Genomic DNA, 22,866 nt, shown 5'->3' with positions numbered 1-22,866 from the left:
CTTTGGTTCAGTCTTAGCATAAGGATCGCCTAAACAAGTGGGAAATTTCAAGTTTTCTCTCAGAAATTTGACCTGCGAAATTAGGGCAAAAACTAGCATTTGGGGCTTTTGGTACTGGTTTTTGATCAGGGCTTAAGACAGTGCATTTTTTAGCCATCCAGGTGCAATGTTATGAAATTCTACTCCTAATTGGCTCTTTGGTTCAGTCTTAGCATAAGGATCGCCTAAACAAGTGGGAAATTTCAAGTTTTCTCTCAGAAATTTGACCTGCGAAATTAGGGCAAAAACTAGCATTTGGGGCTTTTGGTACTGGTTTTTGATCAGGGCTTAAGACAGTGCATTTTTTCTAGATTCAAGTCATTGAAGATGCCTGTAAAGAGAGCTACTAGTCAAGCTAGTAAGCAACCAATGGGTATCCTTGATTCCATCTTAGAAAAGGAACCATCTAATGAGCAGGCTATAGTTTCTGAGCCCAATGATCCTCATGTTGGCAATGTTCAAGGGGATTTAGCAGCAACTCCTCAAGTACAAGCATCCCTTAACCAAGAGCAGATCATAAAGAGTTGTATGGACCCAATGCTACAGATATTCAAGGAGTTAACTAATGAGATTAAGACCAATAATCAGAGGATTGACCAAAGGATGCAGAACATGTCTGCCACTTTTAATAAAAGGTTTGACCAGTTCAAGAGAAGCCAAATTTATGATGGGAAGAGACCTGTGGATCCCCAAATTGATGGAGACTCAGGTTCAGATGATGATGATGATCATCCTATACATGTAACTGAACCGGTTGGTTTTATGGCTTCTGCCCGAAGGACCTGTCACTCTAGTGGAGTTACAGCTCATATGGATAAGGATTCAGCACTAGGTGAGACTCCTAATAATAATAACAGCTCAGCAGCTGAAGAGTTGTGTCAAAAATTACATGAATATAAGTTGCTACCAGCAGACCTTAGGGCAGCAATGACATTCCAGCAATATATACAAGGAGTTAAATCTATTGAACCAAAAGGACTTGTTCATCAAGACAAAGATATGAAAGACAAGATTATACTTCCTAAGTTCGATTCTACCTCTCCTGAAGAATTGGAGGAATGGCTCAGCGAGATGGAGGATTACTTCCTTCTATATGCAAAGGGTGATCAAGGTAAAATCAGATTTTCTGTTCTTCATCTGGAAGATTATGCCCACTCTTGGTGGAGGCATCTACAGCAAGAAGGGTTAACTTTTAATGCTTGGGATGAATTCAAGGATGAAATGCTTAAAACTTTTATATCTCCTTTTACTAGGGATCAATATATTTGTAAGTGGTATGATCTTACTCAGAAAGGATCAGTGAAAATTTATATCAAATAGTTTTGGAAATTGGCTCTGTTTGTTCATGGTATTGATGAAAGAGTTAGAATGCTCAAATTCATCCATGGTTTGCACCCTAGTATTGCTTCAGATGTTGCAGCTCAAAAGCCTAATTCTCTTAAAGAGGCCATGTAGTTGGCAGAGCTTTATGAACCCAAATACAATGGGAAGGAGAAGACTTTGGGTATTGGTCACTTTGGAACTAAGCCTATGGTCAAAGGGGTTTCCAATGATGAAAGTAAACTTCCTGCAACTGCTACAACTTCTTCTATTTCTAGGTTCCCCACAGTGTATGGCAGTGGCATGGGACAACCTAAGGCTTACAAGGCTACAGATGTAAAGTCATCCTTTAAACCCACCCCAAAGGATGATTTGGGTGATAAAAGAAACAAGTTGGTTAAGCAGTTATCTCAAGCAATTATTGATGACAGGAAGAAGAAGAATTTGTGCTACCTTTGTGGTTAGAAGTGGACCCCTGAACATAGGAATGTGTGCAAAGCAAAAACAGGAGCAAAGTTGAGCTTGATTCTAGAGATTGATGAGGATTTATCTCCTAATACTTCTGCAACAGAATCTGAATTTCATGAATATCAGGACTGTGTGAATAAAGGCCTTGATGATGATGAGGATCATAGTTCCAAAAAGGGAAGAGAAAATCGAACTGGATGGGAAAGAAGGCAGAGAAGGGGAGTGACGGAAGAAAGGAGAGGAGAGGGCTCCAGAAGATGATGAAGAGGCTTGGAGCCTTCACACCTTCGCCATCCCGACCCTCAAGAACTCCTCCTTCCGAATCTGAAAACATCCTTAAAAGAATCCATGCCTTCGATGGCACCCGTTAGGTCCACACCTCTGCATACTCCTCCTCACGAACACCTCCGAACAGGAGCCTTAAACCTCCCCTTAGTTTGCTTGGCTCAACACTCCCTCCACTCCTTAGGTCTCAAGCCAATTAGACTCTCCTTGAGACATGATCTCTTGGTGACTTCAGATATCTTGTTGTGCTATCCTTAGTATGAAATAAAAAATTCTGATGGAAATGATGCTATTGATGATGATGAAGTGTATTGGGATTCACAATCAGTTGTGTACAGCATATCTCCTGATGTTTTTATGGGGTGCAAGGGCTCTCAAACCCGTAGGTTAAAAGGAACAATCAATAACAGACGAGTCCACATTTTGGTTGACAGTGGGAGCACTCATAACTTCATTAATGCAAAGATACTTCAAATAGTGAGGTTATGGCCATCCACTTTGGATCATGGGATCAAAGTTGAGGTGGCTAATGGTCAGCATTCCCACAGTAAGCAATATTGTCAAGTTGCTCAAGTGCAACTTTCTTAAGACTATACTTTTCATGGAGTTCTATTTGTCTTGGAAATGGGACTTATCAACATTGTCCTTGGTTGTGAATGGTTAAGAACCTTGGGAGAATTCTCTATGGACCTTAACAGGCTGTATATGAAGTTTATGCATGAAGGTAAGCACATCACTTTGATGGGTCACCAATCTCCTAAATTGTTCTTAATTTCTGCAAGAAGAATGGCCAAAGACCTCAAAAGTGTTTGTGGAGTCTATGCTTTTCAGTTGACTAAGTCTCAAGAGGGTATTGGGTTGTTGGTGGAGGATAAAGACATGCAGTCCCTATTACAGCAATATTCTGATGTATTTGCTGATCTTCCAAACCATCTCCCTCCCATGAGAGATGTGGATCATGCAATTGTGTTGGAGCCAGGATCTAAACCAATCAACAAAGCTCCATATAGACTTTCTAGAGCTGAAAGGGAAGAGGTGGCGAGGCGAATAAAGGAGCTCTTCAAAAGCTGCATTTTTCTTTGGTCCCCACCGAAACGGTACAGCTTTCTTTTGTAAAGCATGCAAGGGAGAAGCAATTTCTACAAAGTACTTTATAAACCTCCGATAGTATGAACACAACCCAAGAAAGCTTCTGACTTCATGCAGATTTTTCAAAATTGGCCAACTCCTTATGGCCTCAACTTTTGCAGGATCCATCTTGACTCCATCCTTTGACACTATATGACCGAGAAAATGAATCTCATGCATAAAGAACTCACTTTTCTTGGTGTTTATTAATAGCTTTGTCTTTTCAACTCTTGAAACACAATAGTGAGGTGTTTCCTGTGCTCCTACTCATTTTTAGAGAACACAATGATGTCATCGAAGAAAGTGCCCACAAACTTTCTGTGTGCTCTAAAAATTCTGTCCATCATTCTATTGAAAGTGGCAGGTGCATTAGTCAAACCAAAAGGCATCACAAGGAACTCATATAAGCCAAATGAAGTGCGGAAGGCAGTCTTGTAGACATCTTCAGGCCGTATCCTTATGTGATAGTATCCACTTTTAAGGTCAATACGACTGAACATTGAGGAACCTTCCAATCGATCCAATATATCATCAATGCGTGGAATTGGAAAATGGTTCTTAATTGTGACTTTATTCAAAGCCCTATAATCAATACACATTCTCCAACTGCCATCCTTCTTTTGCACAAGCAACACAGGGGAACAGTAAGGAGAATTACTTGGCTGTATTAATTCCTTTTCCAAGAGTTCCTTCACTTGTGACATTATCTCTTCCTGTTGTGCCTTACTGACACGATAGGGAGGTATATTAGGCGGTGAGCTTCCTGGAATTATATCAATTTGATGATCCTCGGGCCTCTTGGGAGGTAATTCTTGAGGAAGTGCATCTGAGAAACAATCCTGAAAATCTGAAATAAAAGCAGCCCTTTCTCTTTCTAAAGCAGAAAGAGTAGAGCCTTCCTGAACTGGTTGGCTGTCCTCTTTGACAAAAATCAAGTACGCTGAAATATGACGCTTTATTACATTGGAAATACAAGAAGCTGAAACTACAGGGATGGACTCCCCTTTCAACTTTACATCAAGTACATGATTTTTGCCTCTATGAGTTAAAGAAATCTTCTTGTTTCTCATCTGCACATCAGCCCCCACCCTGTACATCCAAGAAGCAAAGCATCACACTCTGGCAAAGGCATAATGTAGAAGTCCTCTGCATCCTGATATCCCTGGATATGCATCCTCAACTTGCCAATGATAGGAGTGACAGGTGTGTTGAGTTCAGGGTTGGCCATATCACACATGCCGGATGGCCCCATTTCCTCAGGCTTGATGCCAAGCCTTCCTGCCATATCAGGAGTTATGAAATTTGCCTTTGCCCCAGAATCAAAGAAAAACAAACAATTCTGATTTCTGATTTTTCCCCATGCTCTGCACATCTCAGTCTTTTTCATTTCCTCTTCATCATGTGCATGTGGCAAACTCCCAATCACATCTGGAAGAAGTCCTGCAGAAGGTTTAGGCTTTTTGCCCTTCCGATCAGCCTGTTTATCACCATTCTTATCATCATCTGACCTGTCTCTTTTCTTGAATGGGCAATGATAAGAGCGGTGTCCCTCTCCTTTGCATATAAAACATTTGTTTTGCTCCATGAGTGACTTTTTCTCTTCATCAGATAACTTGGTACGGGGCTGTTTATTAGGCTGTCCACGCCTTTGACCAGCTTTTCCTCCCTTTTGAAACGGTCGTTTGCCATAATTTTTATTTTCAGATTTGATGTCCTTATCCTGGTGTTTGGCAGCCCGTTTGTTGTCTTCTTTCTTGCTGTCCATAAAGCCCAAATTCTTCTCGTGCATCCATGCATATGCTGTCCTTGCATTCTCAATTAATTGAGTCATAGAACCCACCTTGGTTTTGATGCAATAATCACGTAGCTCACTAGGCAATCCACAATAGTACCTCTCTATTTGCTCTTTCAAAGAAACATGCCTGTAAGAGCTCAATGGCAGCAAAACATCCCAAAACCTCTGGGTGTAATCATCAAGATTCTTGCAAAGTTTGTATGACAAGTCATGCTAGTGTGAAAGTACTTCAACTTCAAAAGTTGGAGTAAGCCAAGTAGAAGAGAACACTTGCTTAAATTCCAGCCAAGTAGTAGGTGCATCTCCATGAAGCATAAGGTTGGTGTACCACTTAAGTGCATTGCCTTTCAAAAATGTGGCAACCTTCCTCATCTTGGATGCTTCTGTAAACAAACCCCCAAGAAATGCAGCATCAAACTGTTGAAGGAATGTGAGGGCTTTGTACCTGTCCTGTACTCCATTATATGTATCAAACTTGACATGAGAACCACCATCCTTAAATTCTTTATATACATTTGATATTGGCTGTCCCAAAGATGGCTGTATATTTGCAGCATTCCCTTCACTAGGGAGAGCCATGCTTGGCTGAACATTAGGCATGGGAGCATATGCTGTGGCTTGCATGCCTGGCTGCATTCCCACATTGTCATACATGGCTTGTTTTCTATGCCCAATTGGCGGTGAAATCAACATAGCATCAAAGATAGAATCTGTACCAAAATATTCAGGTTGCTGCCTCAAATATGGCTGAGGTGGTTGAGCCACATTTATGGACTGCACATTATTATTTTGAGGAGTAGAAATACCCAAACCAAGGCCTTGTGCTGGCTGCTCATACTGTTGCAATGGATGTACTTTTTGTACCTCTTTCTCAAGTACTCTTTTGGACGATTCCTTTCTCTTGGAAGTCACTTTCTGAGTCATTTTAGATGGCTGTCCCTCATGGGAAACTGATGCATGAGTGTGCGGTCCGCCATGAGAAGCTGATGCATGTGTGTACTCACTCTTTCCGTGCTTGTGATTTCTTGATTTCTTCTTCTTCTTGGCATTTGTTTGCACAATCTGAGCCAAATTTTGAGCCAGCTGAGTCAAAGCAGTCACTGCACTTGCAAGCTGTGCATTCAACATAGTAGCATCATCTGACTCACTGCTAGAACTAGTATCATCGTTGAGCTCAGTTGTAGCTTCATGTGTGGCCTGCTCAAAAGGCATTTGTTGTGCTTCCTGCAGCTGTACACTAGCTGGATCATTAAGGCTTTCCTACCTTCTCCTTTGAGGAGTTGTGGAGCTCTCTTGCTCATGGGTACTCACCATGTTTATGGTTGTAATATTCAGCTGTCAAAAAGTGCAGCAAAGATATCCTTCCACCAAACTACCGAGGCCCACCTCTTGAGAAAGAGTGTGTGGTATCCCGGCAATGGAACCAATGAAACCGGCCTCTAATCACTCAGAGGGAAGTGGAACTAAACCTTTAATCACTTCAGCACTTATTTACAGCTCACAAAGCATATATCACAACCATTAACCATTGCATGATCACCATTTGGCATTTACCCATTTGTTCACAAACAAAACCACTGAAAAAGGGATGGAGGCTAGAATGCCCCTGCTCAACAGACATAGACAAGTGCACCCGATTGGCCCCAAACACCGTGGCGCCCCTTTCGGTATTTCTTTATATTTCACAGTGAAATGATTACAAGTTGCATCTGGGAGACCTTCCCTGCAATCGAGCACGCAGCCCCAGTTCACTAAGCCTTCGCAAGGCTTTCAAGCATATAACACCATCACATAAGTGCACTTAACCCGTAGGCTCAACCCAAAGGCATTCTCTTTTCCGAGTGCAATTCCATTGGCTGTCCAGATGCAATCACACTGCACCCCAGCTGCACTCTCTTTGAGTGGTTTCCAGATGGCATTCACAAAGCTTTTCAAAGCTCCAAAATAAAATCAGCAAAGTACCCAACCAAAGAATGACTCATATAGCACTGCTTGGGCACCTGTGAGCCAAGAAAGAGGCGGCACACGAGGCCAACCAATAGCTTATGGCAAAAAGAAATTGCAGTAGCAAAATCACAACTCACCAAGCCCTGCAGACTCGAACCAAGTCCTCAATCGCCAAGAGGACATAGTAGCCAATGCCCAATTGCATTCTCAGCCAAAGAGGAGTGCAAAGGCACGAAGAAAGAGCATTTACAAGAGCCGACCAGCAAGAATTCCACTGAAAAATGCGAAAAGAAGCACTTATGTCGCGAAGAAGTGGGAGTTCTTGGGCTCAAAAGAAGCGTGCTTCAGAGAGGAATGCATTGAGAAGGTTTTGGAGAAGTTTCATCGCCGGAAAGTCCTCCAAAACTGAGAAAAACCAGTCAACGAGCGCGTCGAACCACTCGAAATTCAATAGAAAGCTGTAGCTTTGCAAGAGGAGAGGCCCAGGAGGCGGTAGAAGAAAAAAGGTCCAGAAAAAGCCACTTTTGCAAATTCGACCAGCAAAAGAAGTGCTCAGCTCTGCCCGTTCTACCAAACGCACGGAGGGAAAAGCATATCACTACAAAGGGGAGGCAGAGGGGAAGCCATCGGGCCAAACGGAAGTCAAGGAATCCAAACGGGTGAGGAGTTATGAAGAAAAACGGAATTCAGCTGAAAGAGGCTGAAAAACCAGTCCAAAATCTCAACAGAGGGAGAAGATGAGAGAGAAAACCACACATGTGAAGTTTAGAAGGCCCAGGAAGGTCCAGGAATGGCAAAGGAGCATGTAGAAGGCTTTAGAGCCACCTGGAACTCTAGGGGGGCCACTGAAGGTACATGGCCCTCTAGGGGGCCCATTAAAAATGCCACATCATCATTTCCCAACAACCACTCTTTTAATTCCTTAGAATGCCTTTGGGCCTAGGGATTAATTACGCTTATGTGCTAGGCACCATGCCGCGTTTAATTACACATTATTAAGCCCACGCTTGGACTTTTAAAACCAAAGTTGTCACGGTCTTGTAGTACATTAAAGTACCTAGAATTTCACGCCCCCGTGACAGGATCCATGGCATTCAAGAAGAGTATCTCAATGATCCTCAAGCAGCTGCTATGTTCCAAGACTTGCAAGATCTTGACTGTGAGCAATATCCCAATTTCAAGTTGCACAATGGGCTCTTGTGGTATAATGATAGAATATTTCTTACTGAAAATTCCTCCTATAAGCTGCTAATCTTGCAGGAATTTCACTCATCTCCTATGGCGGGGCATATAGGCCTCAACAAGATGTATGATAAGGTAAAACTGAGTTTTTACTGGGAGGGGCTTTGGAAGGATGTTCTTGCTTATGTTCAAAGCTGTAAGCCCTGTCAACAAAACAGGGAGTTGAATTTGAGGCCAGCTGGTCTACTACAACCTCTACCTATATCTCAAGGTAAATGGACACATATCAGCATGGACTTTATTACAGGTCTACCAGTGACCTCTAAGGGTTGGAACAATATCTCTGTGGTTGTTGATAGAATTACTAAAGCTGCCCACTTCATTCCTACTAAGACCCAATTTACAGCTTCCAAGGTGGCTAAGCAATTCATGGAGAATGTGTTTAAATTACATGGACTTCCTCAGGAGATTGTGAGTGATCGTGATACTAAGTTCATGGGGCATTTTTGGCAAGAGCTTTTCAGTTCTATGGGAACACTTCTTACCCCGAGTACAGTAGATCACCCTCAAACTGATGGGCAAACAGAGAGGGTTAACCGTTGGTTGGAAGAGTATCTAAGGCATTTTTGCTTTGAGACCCAAGCATCGTGGGATCAATGGTTGCATCTAGCTGAATTTTGTTATAATACCACCAAGCATACTTCAATTGGTATGAGCCCTTTTGAAGCCATGTTTGGCTGTAAAGCTGATGTCCCATCAATTATTATTGATCAAGCATTGACAAGCCAGCAAGCCAAGGATGATTTGGCTCACATGACTGCTCTATTACAGCAATGTAAAGATAATATGGTAAGGGCCTAAGCAAGGATGAAGGATTATGCTGATGAGCATAGGAGAGATCTTCATTTTGAAGAAGGGAATTATGTATTTCTCAGATTACATAAGTCTAGGCATGCTTCTTTGAAAGGTAATACCAATGTTAAGCTTGCTCATAGGTATTATGGACCTTACAAGGTCTTGAGGAAAGTTGGAGAAGTGGCTTATGAGTTGGAGCTCCCACCATCCTCTAGAATACACAAAGTATTCCATGTATCACTGCTCAAGAAGTATTTGGGGCCTAAGGAGCAAGTTATGGAAGAGCTACCTCCTATGGATGAAGAGGGCCAAATTGAGTATATACCTGAGAAGATCCTTGGATTTAGAGATCATGTATTGAGGAACAAGTCCTACATGGAATATCTTATCAAATGGAGAGGTCTACCTGATGAAGAGTCTTCTTGGCAGCCATCTACAATTGTGGAGCAGTACCCTCAATTGCTTAGCTGAATCCTATGGCCAAAATTGAGTGCTTATGAACAGATTTGATTTTCTCTTGCTATATAGCATATAGGGACATGCTGCAGCCAGCATTCACTATCCTTTCTCAGATCAGCATGTCTCTCACTGGATTATATGATCAGATCTGTTATATTGGACAGCATAGCTCTTACCCGATTGCTTGATTTCTTGGGAATATTATATGATCCATTTACAGATCAGCATGCCTACAGGGAGGTATTTGACTGAGAAACTTCATTGTTCAGTTGATATGACCAGAATTGAGCTGTTCAAGTTTACAAGGAGCATTATATGTTCAGGTTACAGCCTTTTAAAATTTGAGGACAAATTTCTAATTGAGGAGGGAGGATTGTAACAGAGGGTTACTTTTTTTACTTAGGCTAAAAGTTAGTAGAAAGGCCTTTATTGGCTTGTAAGTGTTTTCTTTTTTTTAGGGGATACCATAAGTTGCCATGTGGCATCCTAGGAGGTAATCCCATAAGCAATACTGCTTTGTACTGCCTTAGGCCATACCTATATAAGGGCTCTAGTTGTACTTGGCAATTAATTCATGACTTGTACTTCATTACTGAAATAGAATATACAGCAAGAGTTCAATACTCAGCTGAATTCTAAAAAGGAATGACTTCCTCCTGTCATTGTGCAGCCCCTCACAAGTCTCTGTTGAAGATCGAGCCCATGATCTTCCTCTCCTACCCTTTTCCTAAACATAAGGTACTACACTACTTAACTCTCTTGCAAATTCTACTAAACTTAGTAGTGTTTACTGTTAGTCAGGAGCAGTCTTGTTGCAGGCAGGGTGAGACTATGCTCTGTTTTCGGGCAAATTAACGTGTTAAGAAGATGGGGGAATTGTGAATTTTGTGTGAGCTCATTTTTCCTCTCTTTCATTTTCTCTTTTATTTTCATGGTAGAATTTTTTTTTAGTTTAGAACAACAGAAATCTGAATTTGTATGATTGGATATATTCTAGTCCTTTTTTTTTTTCCAGAGAAAAAAAAATTCTATTAATGCTCGAAGAACCCCGTGCTTCTAGCCTCCGTAAAGGGGCTGAAGATGGTAAATACAATGTGAAGGCTGTTAGAAAGAACACAGCTTGTTCCCAGGGCACCGGCTCACTGCCTAGGTTGCCTCAAGAACAGGAGCGAACAGCCACGGAGGTGGTCTGTACATTTAGCGGATGTCACCTGCGGAGAAAGTGAAACAAATCCCTGTAGGCCAAGCCTTGCAGAAACGGTCCTGCCTTTTGGCAGTTCCTCTCAATCTTGGCATGCCACACTCCTAGGTAGCGCGTAGCATGAAGATAATATCCTGCCAAATGACCACTAGGGTGGCCGCTGGAGTCGTCGTCTGTCCCCCCATTACCTGATTGCAACGAGCAACCCAAATGTTCTAGGTGGTAATTCTGGCCACCATCTCCTAGACACTATCCTCTGATGAAAAAGAGGGGTGTGAGTGAGACGGTGGTATTGCATCATAGGCCTGTATCTGGGAGACCTGATGGTTATGGATCTTGTAAGTTGGCGACATGGGTCGATGGAGAAAGCGTGCCTGTCCCTTGTGAGCCATGCTACCATCCCCCAAGTGAAGTCCCTCTGCATTTGTTGTGTACTTGCCATATCCTCTGCGCAGCCACGCAACCCCACAGGCAATGGAATTGTTTCCAGCATGCACTCTGCACAACAGAAGCATCTGCCGTCAACTCGCATTTGCTCAAGCCACGGGACGATAGGCAGTCCTCCATGAGCCATCAACCCGAAAAAGTAGGAGATCTTCAGTGGTCTCAGGCTGGTCCAGTGACGTGGTTAGAAACGTGAGATGACCTCCCTGGGAACATCCTGCTTTACCGAGTGTCGCTCCTGCGAAGGGGTCCAAGCTGCGGCCTCTAACTGAATCCGTCGATCGATGCGCATCGTGTAAGAGAAGAAAGGCACCTCCTCCACTCTGTCCGTCTCTCTTGCCCGCGTTGGCCAGAACCACTCGCTTGGGTTCCACTGCAAATCACTGAGAGGTCGGCCCTCCCAGAGCCCAAGGCGCCTCACTGCTCCCTTCGGTTCTCGAGAATTGCCCGTCCCAGCAATGTTGAGTCCAGGGTGAGCACAGGCCCTCCCACCAAGAGGCTCTGAATGACCTTTGGGATTTGCTGTCCCACTATGCCTAGAACAATGCTCAAACTCTTCCCTACATGTTGGGCTGGCCTAAATAAGTTCGCTAGAGAGCCGCTGCCAGACTCTAAAGAGGCTCCTCATCAAGGGGGAGCCCTTCCTTGTGAGAGTGGCCTTTGAAAAGATCCATTTGTGTGACTCTTGCCATTGCCCACCGGTGCAGGGAGTGTTCCCTGGAAGCCCCCACTGAAGGAGGAGCTTCAGGGTTCCTCGCCTGGGGTGAGACCGCGCACCACCAACTTGCCCAAGAGGCTCTACTCTGCATCTCTGGATCAATGATGCCCAATCCTCCCTTAGATTGAGGCTGAATCACCGTCTACCAAGCGACTTTGGCTCGTGCTCTTTGTGCCATTTGATTCTGCTCAAAGGAAATTTCGTACGAGGCGTCTCAGCTGCCCCATGCATCTCGGTGGAAGCACTAACAAGAGGCTATGTATCAGGCCGTAGCAAGGACCGGGTTGACCATCAGCGCTCTTCTTGCAAGAGAGTTTGGTTGAGCTCCAGTACAAGAGCTTTTGCCGTACACTCTCTAGCACCGGGGCGAATTGTTGCGCCGCTGAAATATCAATCCCAACTTGGGCAACCAAGGTATCTCACAGTCTGTCCCACGGAATCCACCGAAAGCCAAAAGACAAACCCTAGTCTCGAACCTCTTGGACCTCCTTTGCACCCGTGAAGAAACCAATCGATATGGTCCAGTTGATTCGAGCCCCGGAGGTCTCACAGTAGATGGCAAAAGCCCCTCTAACCGTTTCTAGGCTCGTTGTGGTGCCCTCGACAAACAAGGCTATGTCGTCTACGAACTCGAAGTCTAGGAGCTCCTCCTCTTGTCTGATGGAAAGCCGCATCCCCGTGAGCCCAGCTGTCTGAGAGCGAAGGAAATAGCTCAAGGCCTCTGCTTTAAAGAGGAAGAGAAAAGGGGTGAGGGGACAACCCTGGCGAACCAAGCATGAGAGAGCAAAGGTCTCCCTTGTGTATCCGCCAATGATAATCTGATTGGAGCTTTCCACGGAGAGAGCCGACACCCCTCTAATCCATCGGTCTATGAAGCCTAGCCTCCTCATTGTGCCCTCCAGAAAGGACCTGTCATAGGCCTTCTCGAAATCCAAGAGAAGAATTGCGAGAGGCTGTGACTCCTTGGCCCAATCCATCGCCTCGTAGAAAGTGAAAAAGTTGTCTAGGATACTCCTCTCCTGCACCAAACCTGTCTGCGTGTCATGAATGATGTCCGGAAGGTGGGTTTGCAACCGCAAGCTCAAAACCTTGGCCAGGATCTTGTATGCGGTATCCAGAAGCGTGTTCGGTCTCCATTACTGAGGAAGAGAAAAGGGGTGAGGGGACAAGCCTGGCGAACCAAGCATGAGAGAGCAAAGGTCTCCCTTGTGTATCCGCCAATGATAATCTGATTGGAGCTCCCCACGGAGAGAGCCGACATCCCTCTAATCCATCGGTCTATGAAGCCTAGCCTCCTCATTGTGCCCTCCAGAAAGGACTTGTCATAGGCCTTCTCGAAATCCAAGAGAACAATTGCGAGAGGCTGTGACTCCTTGGCCCAATCCATCGCCTCGTAGAAAGTGAAAAAGTTGTCTAGGATACTCCTCTCCTGCACCAAACCTGTCTGCGTGTCATGAATGATGTCCGGAAGGTGGGTTTGCAACCGCAAGCTCAAGACCTTGGCCAGGATCTTGTATGCGGTATCCAGAAGCGTGATCGGTCTCCATTGCTGAATGTCTGACCTATCTCCCCCTTTCGGGATCAAGCATATCCAGACTCATGGACTGTGGGAGTGACCTAGAGTCAAAGGTCTCCTGACAGGCAAGATGAAAAGGTGTACTAATGTGCTTTTAGAAGCTTAGGAAGAAAATCGAGGTCAGGCCGTCTTTCTCTGAGCACTTATGGGGGGGAGGGCCTTGAGTGCCTCCCTGAGCTCTTGGTCCATGAACGGAGCCTCTAGGGACCTGCTCAAAGTTTGCATGACCATTGTAGGAACCTGGTCCCACATTGCCTCGCATGCTATAAGTGCCTTAGGGGACGCCACGTTTGCCTAGAACAAATGTCGATAGTGTTCATCTCAAGGATCTCATGGAGTCTGAGTGCATCTATCCCTGGGCATCCTGCAGCCTCTGCAACTGAGTCCCTATTGAGCGTGGCCTGGTAGTCTGAAAGAACTGCCTGGTCATTGAGACTCGCAGCCTTATGACGGTCTCAAAGCCACTGTGTCACGAGGATGTGATATAATGGGACTTTTGATTTGCGACTCCCGTAATTTGCACGTGACTGCCTTGAGCCTCTGGGGCACAAGGGTCCGGCCATGGGGAATTTAAATTCCCTAGGGGGCCCTTGGAAATGTGAATGTGCGCCTAGTTACTAGGCAATTAATTCCTAGGGCCAAAGTGTGCAACAAGGGGGCCAAAAGAGTGGTGCAATTAAAAATTGCTAATTTTAGCACAGGACTCCAAAAAGAGCCCAAAGCTCTTCTTTTGGGCTCAAAAGGCCAAATCAGTTCCAGAAGGAGCCAGATCATCAGTTGTGAGCTGCCAGATCCTGCTAGGTGCTGCCAGAGCCAAATCGCCATCTGCCAGGAGCATCCAGAGCCTGCCAGGGAAAATTGCCATCAGCCTGGGCCAGTTCCAGTGCATCCAGGGCCTGGCAGAGGAAATCGCACCTGATCCAGGAGCCTGTTACAGATTATGATTTCAGCCAGGGTGTCTTCTTTAGATTGCGATTTCATCTCCAGGTCTTCCGGGCTGTGCCAGGTGGCTGCAACTTGTTCCAAGGCTGTTCCAGGTGTTTCCAAGCTGTCAAGGCTGCTGTAGAAGATTGTGATTTGCTTTTTCAGCCTTTCGAGTCTCTGCAGGAGATTTCGACCTGATTTCTGGAGCTTTCTGGGTGTTGCTGCTGATTTTGGTAACTTTCCAGACGTGGGTGTTCTCTTCTAAGCTGCTTTCGGGGCTGTGCCAGAGCAGAATCAACTTTTTTCTGCAGGATCTAGGGTTTTCCAGCCCTGGTGACCTTTCTTCTGTGGATACTGGGTAGAAGAAGGCTTGTCTTTGCCTGCTTTGGTCGTACCTTGACTGGTTGCTGGCTAGTTGTTGCGTTTGGGCTTCTTTCCTCGCGAAGAAAGGTTGATTTATGCTGTTGGGCAGTGGCCAGGGAGGCGATAGATTGAGGAACCCGTTTGGAAGTGCTTTGTCGATTGATTGGACTAGAGTTTGGCTGTTGAGGGCTTTGTCTTGCAGTTGTTCAGCCGTGTCTGGCTGGTTGGGCACTTGGTTGTACAATTGCGGGCGTGACTCAGACAATGGATGCTATTGGGGTTTGTGTTGCATGCATTGGTTGGCTGAGGATACAGGATTGTCTAGTGATTGGATGCCACTCACCGTTTGAAGTTGAGCAGGGAATTACAAGGTGGGCTGGACGGGGAGTCTACGGGCGTTGGTTTGCCTGTGGTGCAGCTTCCCAGAGACCTTTGTAATCAGCCGCTTGGCTTCAAATGAATGTTAAATAAATACCACAAGGGGCGCCAACGTTTGGGGCCAATCGGTGTCCTTGTTTTTGAGTAGGAGCGCTCTAGCTCCCTTGTGATTTGTTCTGTGGTGCATATTTACTTGTCAGTTTATTGTGTATGCTGTAATTAAGTGGTTCCTACCACCCTTTACGTTGTTGAGGCTGGTTTCACACTGAGAGTCAGGGTCGTGCTCCATGAGTCTGTTAATGGAGGCTAGATCCCGCCTCAGTGCTCTCTCCTGCTCGTGAAGCGCATGTGTTTGACGCAAGGCCTTTGAGACTGAAGCTCCTCACTGCTCCTCTAAATTGCTCTCGCAGCCCAAGCCGCCCATCCCTCAGCTGGGCTGTCAACCAGTGGCTGCCATACCGAAGCCATTGCCCATTGTACCTACTCTTCTTGTAAAAGGCTATTTGGGATGCAGATTCCCTTCTAGGGAAGTCCAGTGCGGGGTTGCTCTAGGAGTACCGTTGGGGAGTACTTGCTAGGATGCCGATAGAACCGCCCTTGTGCAATGCCCAGTCCCCTACCTAGAATCTATCTAGGCGCTCCAGCAGCCCATCTTGTCTCCGCTAGGCAAAGGAAAACTGCAGGCTTCTTGAGACCCTCGTAAACTCTGCCTTTGTCGGGGATCCCTCCCTCTGACCGCGAAGTTGAACTGTTCCCAGGTGCTCGTCCCTGCTGTTGGCATATCGGAGAAGGAAGCACCTCCTTGCTTGTCCTCCGTGTGCTCTAGATTGTTGAAGTTGCTTCCAACAATCCAAGAGTCCACCTTCGGAAGGCACTAGGAAAGTCGCCTCCAAAAAGCAAGGCGGTGCTGACGAGAAGCGGGTGCATAAACGTTTAGGATCCCAATCTTGGCCCCACCAGTCAGGACTCCCATCCAGACTGCATGCCTTGTAATGATCTCTCCGTGGTTATAAACCTTCGAGGCAACTGTCTCTGCAAGACCGAGATGCTAACTCTTCCGCTCGTGCCTATTGCGGAGACCAAACCTCTGGGCCTTTGCCTAGCAGGAGGTGATGACGGCTTTCGATGTCCGCCGTTGAGAACATATGCTTTTGAATCATAAGAAAATCCATTGTCCGGCCAACCACTGCCCTCTACAACTCTTGTTGAAGCATCAAGTACTGTGGCTGACTACGAGCGCGGTTTCAACTCACCATGGTCCAACTCATGGGGAGGGGGAAGTAGGAAACAAGGCTCGCCTGTGAGTGGGAGCCTGCTCAAGGAAAACTGCCTTTTGCGACTTCGATGGGGGTTTTGAAGGCAAATAGTTTGTATCTGTCCCCCGGCGTACTAGAGTGGCGATCGGCTCCACGCCTATCTTCCGTGCCCACTGCAACATAAAGGAGGCGTCCACCCTAAACATCTCAACACACTTTTGGAGTGGCCAATAGTGCGCCTGATCAAGCTTTGCCTTGGATGGCAGATCACTCCTATTGCTAGGCCACAGACCGGCTTCTCTTGTGCAAAGCCCAGCTGAAAGTTAGCCCAGCTTTGCCTCAGGTGGCAGTCTGATCACTCCTACTACCAAGCCATAGACTAGCTTCTCTTGCGCAAAGCCTAGCTGAAAGTTAACTTATGCACCATGGGCTAGCCATCGGTCCAGACCATGCACACCATCCACTCGTCCATCATGCCTGATAACTGATTGCCCAACATGGCATCAAACATCTCTAGAGTCCATTTCTCCACCTCTGTGGAAGCGAACTAGAACCTCCACGCTGGGTATGTGTGGGAGCCCACTGCACTTATTGAACCCCCTTTTCGGGGGCTGCAAGTCTAGAAGCGTCACCACCAGAGGCAAGGGGTAGGAGTCCAAAATCGCTAAGTAATTCCAAGGCCCCAACCTCCAGAACTCCCTTGGAAGGGGGTGCCAGGGCTAGAGCTGGGGAGCTAAGGATTGAGAGAACGAGCCACTAATAGTCTGAGAATAAAATCGGGATGTTGAAGGGGCGGGAAGGGGTACTGTTGGGTCAGAGGGGGGGTGGGTGGTGAGGGTGATGATAGTGGGATGAGTGGGCCAGGGGGGGCGAGAAGTGGGGTTGTTGGTGGCGGCAGAGAGGGGTTAGGAGGGGGATGGGCCCGTGGGGGCAGTCTCCCCTGTTGCGGAAGAAGCAGCTTGGAGTGAGGACGGAGCCGGTCTCTGGGATCTAGCCTGTGACCTCGGGGTCTCTATCACCGAAGCGAGTCTGTCAGTCTGTTGAGCATGGCCTTGCAGCTGTTGAGTGGCTGCCTACGTGTCCTTGGTTCCTTCCTCTTGGCGGGACCTACCGGGGGCAGACGACTCCTCCATGGCTTGGTCTCCCTGAGACTGAGAGGCTGCCTCGTGCTCCGCTTTCACCTTTGCTTTAAGCCGGCTCTCCTTCGTCTGTTCTTGAGAGTCTTTTGTTTAGTTTCTTCTTAAGCTTCACTTCCGTCCATTTCCCACTGGAGGGCTCCACCCAGGGGGTCTAAGATTGCTGCTGTTGCCTGTGCAAGTGACTCTGCTTGTCCACCTGGGGCTCAAACTGGCGATCTTGCTGCTAGGGGGTCGTCTCGGGCCAGTCCCTAGCTAGGTGTCCATGCTCTTTGCATCGAAGGCACTGACCCGCTAATCCTAAGATCTCAATCCTCTAACATAGCTCACCCCCCCCCTCGAGAGTCTCGAGAAGGATCCACTCCGGGATGGACTCTGGGTCCTCTAATACCAATTTGAGTCTGGGGACCCCTCACCACCGATGCAGTTGACTTTGGGGGGGACTCAGTACTATACCAAAAGCTCGGCCAATGGAAGGGAAGTGGGTCTATACTCCCTGGGAAGTCTTGGAAACTGAAGCGTCACTGGAAAACGAGGAACATGGTGGGACAAGTCCATGTCCTGTACAGTAAAGGTGTGGTACTAGGGGAAAAGGAAAACCAGGTGCAGGCCAAGATAGATGGGGCTCTGCTCAACTAGTGCTTGGGTGGTGTTGGGTGAGCGTAGCTGGAGGAGGAAGACTCCTCGTCCATAGATGGTAACCTCTTGGATGTGGTCCCCCTCTAATGTTAAACTCGCCTGTAACTAGTCGCAGATGTGGCTCTTGGAAGGGGTGAGCCCTCTATCCGGCCCATTACTGCTCTGTCCGTGAGGGATTGAACTGCTTGCTTGACTTGTTGTTTGTCCAAGGGAGAAAGAATAACGTTGTTGGCTGGGGGGATCGAAGGTGCTGCCATTTGAGCCCTTTTGGCCAGACAGAAGTCGCCACCAGGTTCTCTTTCTTCCAAGTGTCAACAATTAACCCAAAGCTCCAGAAAGAAGAAAGAAGGCCATGCGCTGTAGATGGGCTGACACTCAGGCTGAGAAATGAGCAAAAATCGAGCAACGTGCCAGCAGCCTGGGGTGCCACGACACCTTCATGCTACTCCAGAAGTGCACCCTGCTCAAGTCCCACTCTAAGGGGACCTAGAAGGAGACCCTCGATACTCAGCCCAGCCCCCAACCCAGGCAGGCGGTCCGCCTTACTACAGCAGCTCCAAACACGGCTAAAAAGGGCGGGAAAAGGAAGAAAAAACCATCGCAAGGGGGGTGGAAAAGTAGCTTTGCGGGAAGAGGTGGGGTTGAAGGGAAAAAAGAGGGGAGCAGGAGAGAATGAAGAAAGGGGGGAACAGAGAAGTGCGTAGGGGAGGAGGTAGAAGATGCCGGGGGGGGGGGGCAGCAGCCTGCATGTGGGGGGAGAAGACCGGGCGAGGAGGTGAACAGGACACGGGGTGGGGCAGAGGTGGCGCGGGGTGGAGGAGAAGGCACGAGGTGGGGGCGGAAGAGGGAAGGAGGGGCGGCATGGACAGGCGCAGAGGGAGGCGTAGCAGAGGGAGGGGAAGCGTAGCAGACGGGAGGGGAGGCGGAGCAGACGGGAGGGGAGGCGAAGAGGGAGCAGCAGCCGGAGGGTGCGTGGGGGGGGAGGTGGAGCAGGATGAGCACGGGGGAGGCGGAGGCGGGTTGGAAGGGAGGGAGAGAGGGAGGCTTGGCGAGGAGGAGCTTCGGAAGCAGGGAGCAGCTCGGCCTGACACAACTACGTTATCTCGATATATTCTAGTCTTACAAAGGTACATGTATATATAGAATGAATTTCAATATTTTGGGAATTTCAAAAAGAAAAGGGAGAGGGCATACAACATGACGGCTTAGCAAGGGGCTCACTGGCACTACTTTCTACTGATAAATAGCTGGCCATACAGTTTGGTGTAAATGTCTTCCACACCATAGGTTATCTACTAGAAACATGTGCAGATACGTTCGGATTCAGTTTCATGAATGGTTTTACGTTAAATGTTTTGTCTAGGGTTTATCTTTTGCATTATGTGATAATACGTTCTGTTCTCCCAGTCCAATTTCACCAATCTTTTTAGATGAAATTATCTTTTGCAATCTGTGACGTGGTGTGCCTTTCCTTGAGCATCTCTCTTCCCTTTCTTTGGGATTTTATCTCGTAAATGAAAAAGAAAAATCTTGACATTGGAGGCTGCAGATTGAACTGTTCTAGAAGACTGAGTTGTTTTTTGCTGTAACAGAATCAATATGAAGCAGCAGTGGAACAGAGCACAAAAGCGTTGGAGCTTAATCCGACTTACGTCAAAGCTCTTTTAAGAAGAGCTCAAGCTCAGGAAAAGTTAGATCATCTTGATGAAGCCTTAGCAGGTGAGATGTGACTTTTACTTTGCATCGGCACGTTAAGTGTTTTCATTCCTGTCCCCTTGTTTTAAGCAAGGCAAAACTCTCAAACTGAAAAAACAGAAAGGAATAGGAAAGAGAGCTGTTTTTTAACCGTTCAGTTGATGCCTTGAGGAAATGAAAAACCTTGGCACCTGAGAAGGAACCATATGGAGGAAGACTGTTCAGTTGATGGCTTAACGGAATGAAAAAACCTTGGCACCTGAGAAGGGACCATAGAGAGGGAGTTAAGGATTTTTTTTTTGATGACTGCTGTGTTCTCATGCAGATATGAAAAAGGTATTGGAGTTGAATCCAGGAAACCAGCAAGCTACAGAAACCATAAAGCGTCTTGAACCTATAGTTGAAGAGAGGCGAGAAAAGATGAAAGAGGAGATGATAGGTATTTATAGTGTGGATTATTGGATGCTTGATTCATGGCAGTTGATGCAATCATGCAGGGTTTGAATTGTGTGCTGCACACATGCATTGGAAATGTGGATTGTTGCATTTTCTTTTCGTGTTCATCCCTCTTCTTGTATAAGCGTGGAGAGAATGATGGAGTGCATAATCTCAATTGCATCTTCATTCATGAATTTGCTAAATGGCATATGTGTTAAGTTGCATGGGGTGAAGGCTTCAATTGTAAGCTGCTGCTTATCAGAAAATTGTTTTTGTGGGAGACACTATCACATGCATTGTGATAGGTAAGCACGGATTTTGGTGTCACTTGAAATGGTTATCGGCACAGATTGTTATTTATTCCTCTGAACAGGAGGTGAAGCATTGATTGTCAACATGCAGGAAAGATGAAGGACCTTGGAAATTCCATCTTAGGGCGATTTGGAATGAGTGTGGACAACTTTAAAGCTGTGAAAGATCCAAATACCGGGTCCTATTCCATTTCTTTCCAGCGCTAAATCTTGGATTTTTCAAAAAGGGCAACAAAGGTACACAGATAGGGCATGCCTATTTACTCACCCAATGAGGGCTTGTTAAAATCTTTTGTGTATTGAGTTGAATGAGGATTCAACAACTTTGTGAATACATATGGGTTGATTTGTTGGCACTGTATGATGTGTTTTTCAAATTAGGAAGTTAGATCATGAAGTGAATGAATGTTGACTTAGAAACTGCGCATGCTTTTTCTTATTTCATTCATTGTAAAATTCTCTTGCCTTGCATGATGGTGACTAGAAGGAATTTGTTACTTTTCATGGGACCAACAAATATTACATAACAATAGTATGATCCAAGTGTGTGAAATTTTTTCATTCCCTCAAAAGAAGGAAACTCAAATTTCCATGGAAGTTAACACTAGTTTGAAGGATATAAAAATCTCCCAGGACACTTTTATGTCCCGTTAATTTAGCCACTTAGAAGAATTATTTAAGGCATTGATAAGGCGTTTTAGGGTTTTGAGTTATTGACCACAATAGCTTATGTGCTAAAAAAAACTTAGAATTATTATGGATTGGCACTTGCACCAATGATTTTGAGTTTCACCTAAACTTTTAAGGTCGAGTTGTCACCAAAATTTCAAGCATTTTTTTGAACTTCTAGATAAAATGGCCTTACTTCATGATTAGAATCAGTTTTTCCATAGTTTTGAAGTCCCAACAACTATAATACATATGTTCATATTTCTTTTGGAGCTAGTTAATCATACTTTGAGTTATGGGCTCAAAATTAAATCTTGTGAATGCTGAAAGTAAGGAAAAATTGATCTTTTGCACATTATTTGACATGTATAACAAGTCCCAAACTCAACCATACTTTGTATATGTCTTCTATATGATGTTATGGAGTAGCATGAGTTTTTAAAGGTCCTAATATGATGTAGAAGATCAATTTCAAACCTAACTTTGATTGTTGGTTAAGTGGCAATTGGATTAAGTGAGATCATAGGAACCTTCAAGGGTATAAATTATACGTAGAGAGGCTTTAGTCATGAATTAGTGACACCAACAAAAAATGCTTATATTTCGAACACTTATGAATACTTTAAAACTATAAAAATAAGATTTGTTGTGAAACCTGTTTCGGATGCTTTTTCATGCTCCTTATATTTTTTGAAAATAGTCTTATGAGTCTACTTTAAGCTAAAAAAAGAGGGAATCCTGAAAAAGTATATCTAGATTAAGTTGTAAGTTTTTTGTCAAAATGTCAAGGGACACTTTTATGTCTTGTTTTGCTACAAAACTAGTGTCTAGTGGCTATATTTAATTTTTTCTTGTCCTTTTGTGCTTGTGTGCTTGCTAACATGCTGAGTAACAATGTGTTTACACATTGTTTTTGTTTTTGTTATTATAAGAAACAAAGTGTTCACACACACACACACACACACACACACACACACACACACACACACACTCATTTTAGTGAAGTTTGTATTGCCTTTGTATTACAAAGAATATGCCTAGTAAGTTGGAAAACACAACAGATGGTATGCATAGCAAAAGCTTCTCACTAAGAATAGAGACATAGATAGATATAGCCCAGTTAATTTAAATTCAACTTCTCTCCTTCATGTGTACCCAACACACATGTGTAAGTAAATAGACAATGCTCATGAGAGAGATGTAGAAACCAGAAATATATATTTCAGTCCTAGAGATGGACACAATACAAAAGACAAGTCATGTGTACTACGGAAATGTCGGTCATTCATACTATCGAAATGTTTGCCATTGTACTACCAAAATATGATGTTCTCACACCTTTGTGGCACTTATAAAAAATTGAGCTTGCGAGCTCTAGTAGAGCTTGAGTTGGCCTTGATATCTTGCCCATCGGGCTCCTCTCGAACAACCAAAACCAACACAATGTATGTTTTGAAGATGTGACCCCCTAATGGCGAGGCCCAAGCTTCCTCCTTTGATCTGTCATTTTGTTGCCTTGATAGACAACCGAGTGATAAAGACTTTGTTGAGCTCTTTGTATGCTTCAAATAGCCATCTTCCTTGTTCATGAACTGGTCCTTGAGGCATGCTCTTTGCAGTGTCAGTCTGCTCTTCTAATG

General features: G+C 45.4%; 1 protein-coding gene across 1 annotated transcript in view; it reads left to right on the top strand.

The window, feature by feature from the left end:
* The window catches only part of TPR1 (Tetratricopeptide repeat (TPR)-like superfamily protein), a 45,099-nt gene extending 24,086 nt beyond the window's left edge, over positions 1–21,013 (top strand). The window contains exons 4-6 of the mRNA XM_087385258.1: positions 19,706–19,832; positions 20,134–20,247; positions 20,649–21,013. Of these exons, the coding sequence (XP_087241384.1) occupies positions 19,706–19,832; positions 20,134–20,247; positions 20,649–20,764 (357 nt within the window). The 3' untranslated portion in view covers positions 20,765–21,013. The remainder of the gene's footprint in view (positions 1–19,705; positions 19,833–20,133; positions 20,248–20,648) is intronic.
* The last annotated feature ends 1,853 nt before the right edge of the window (positions 21,014–22,866 follow it).

Source organism: Dipteris shenzhenensis, chromosome 14 (assembly GCF_047967505.1).
Source record: "Dipteris shenzhenensis isolate YYH24624 ecotype China chromosome 14, Dip_SZ_1.0, whole genome shotgun sequence".
NCBI classification, from domain to species: domain Eukaryota; kingdom Viridiplantae; phylum Streptophyta; class Polypodiopsida; order Gleicheniales; family Dipteridaceae; genus Dipteris; species Dipteris shenzhenensis.
The sequence above is the reverse complement of the archived record's forward strand: the minus strand, read 5'-3'. Positions and strand labels throughout refer to the sequence as shown.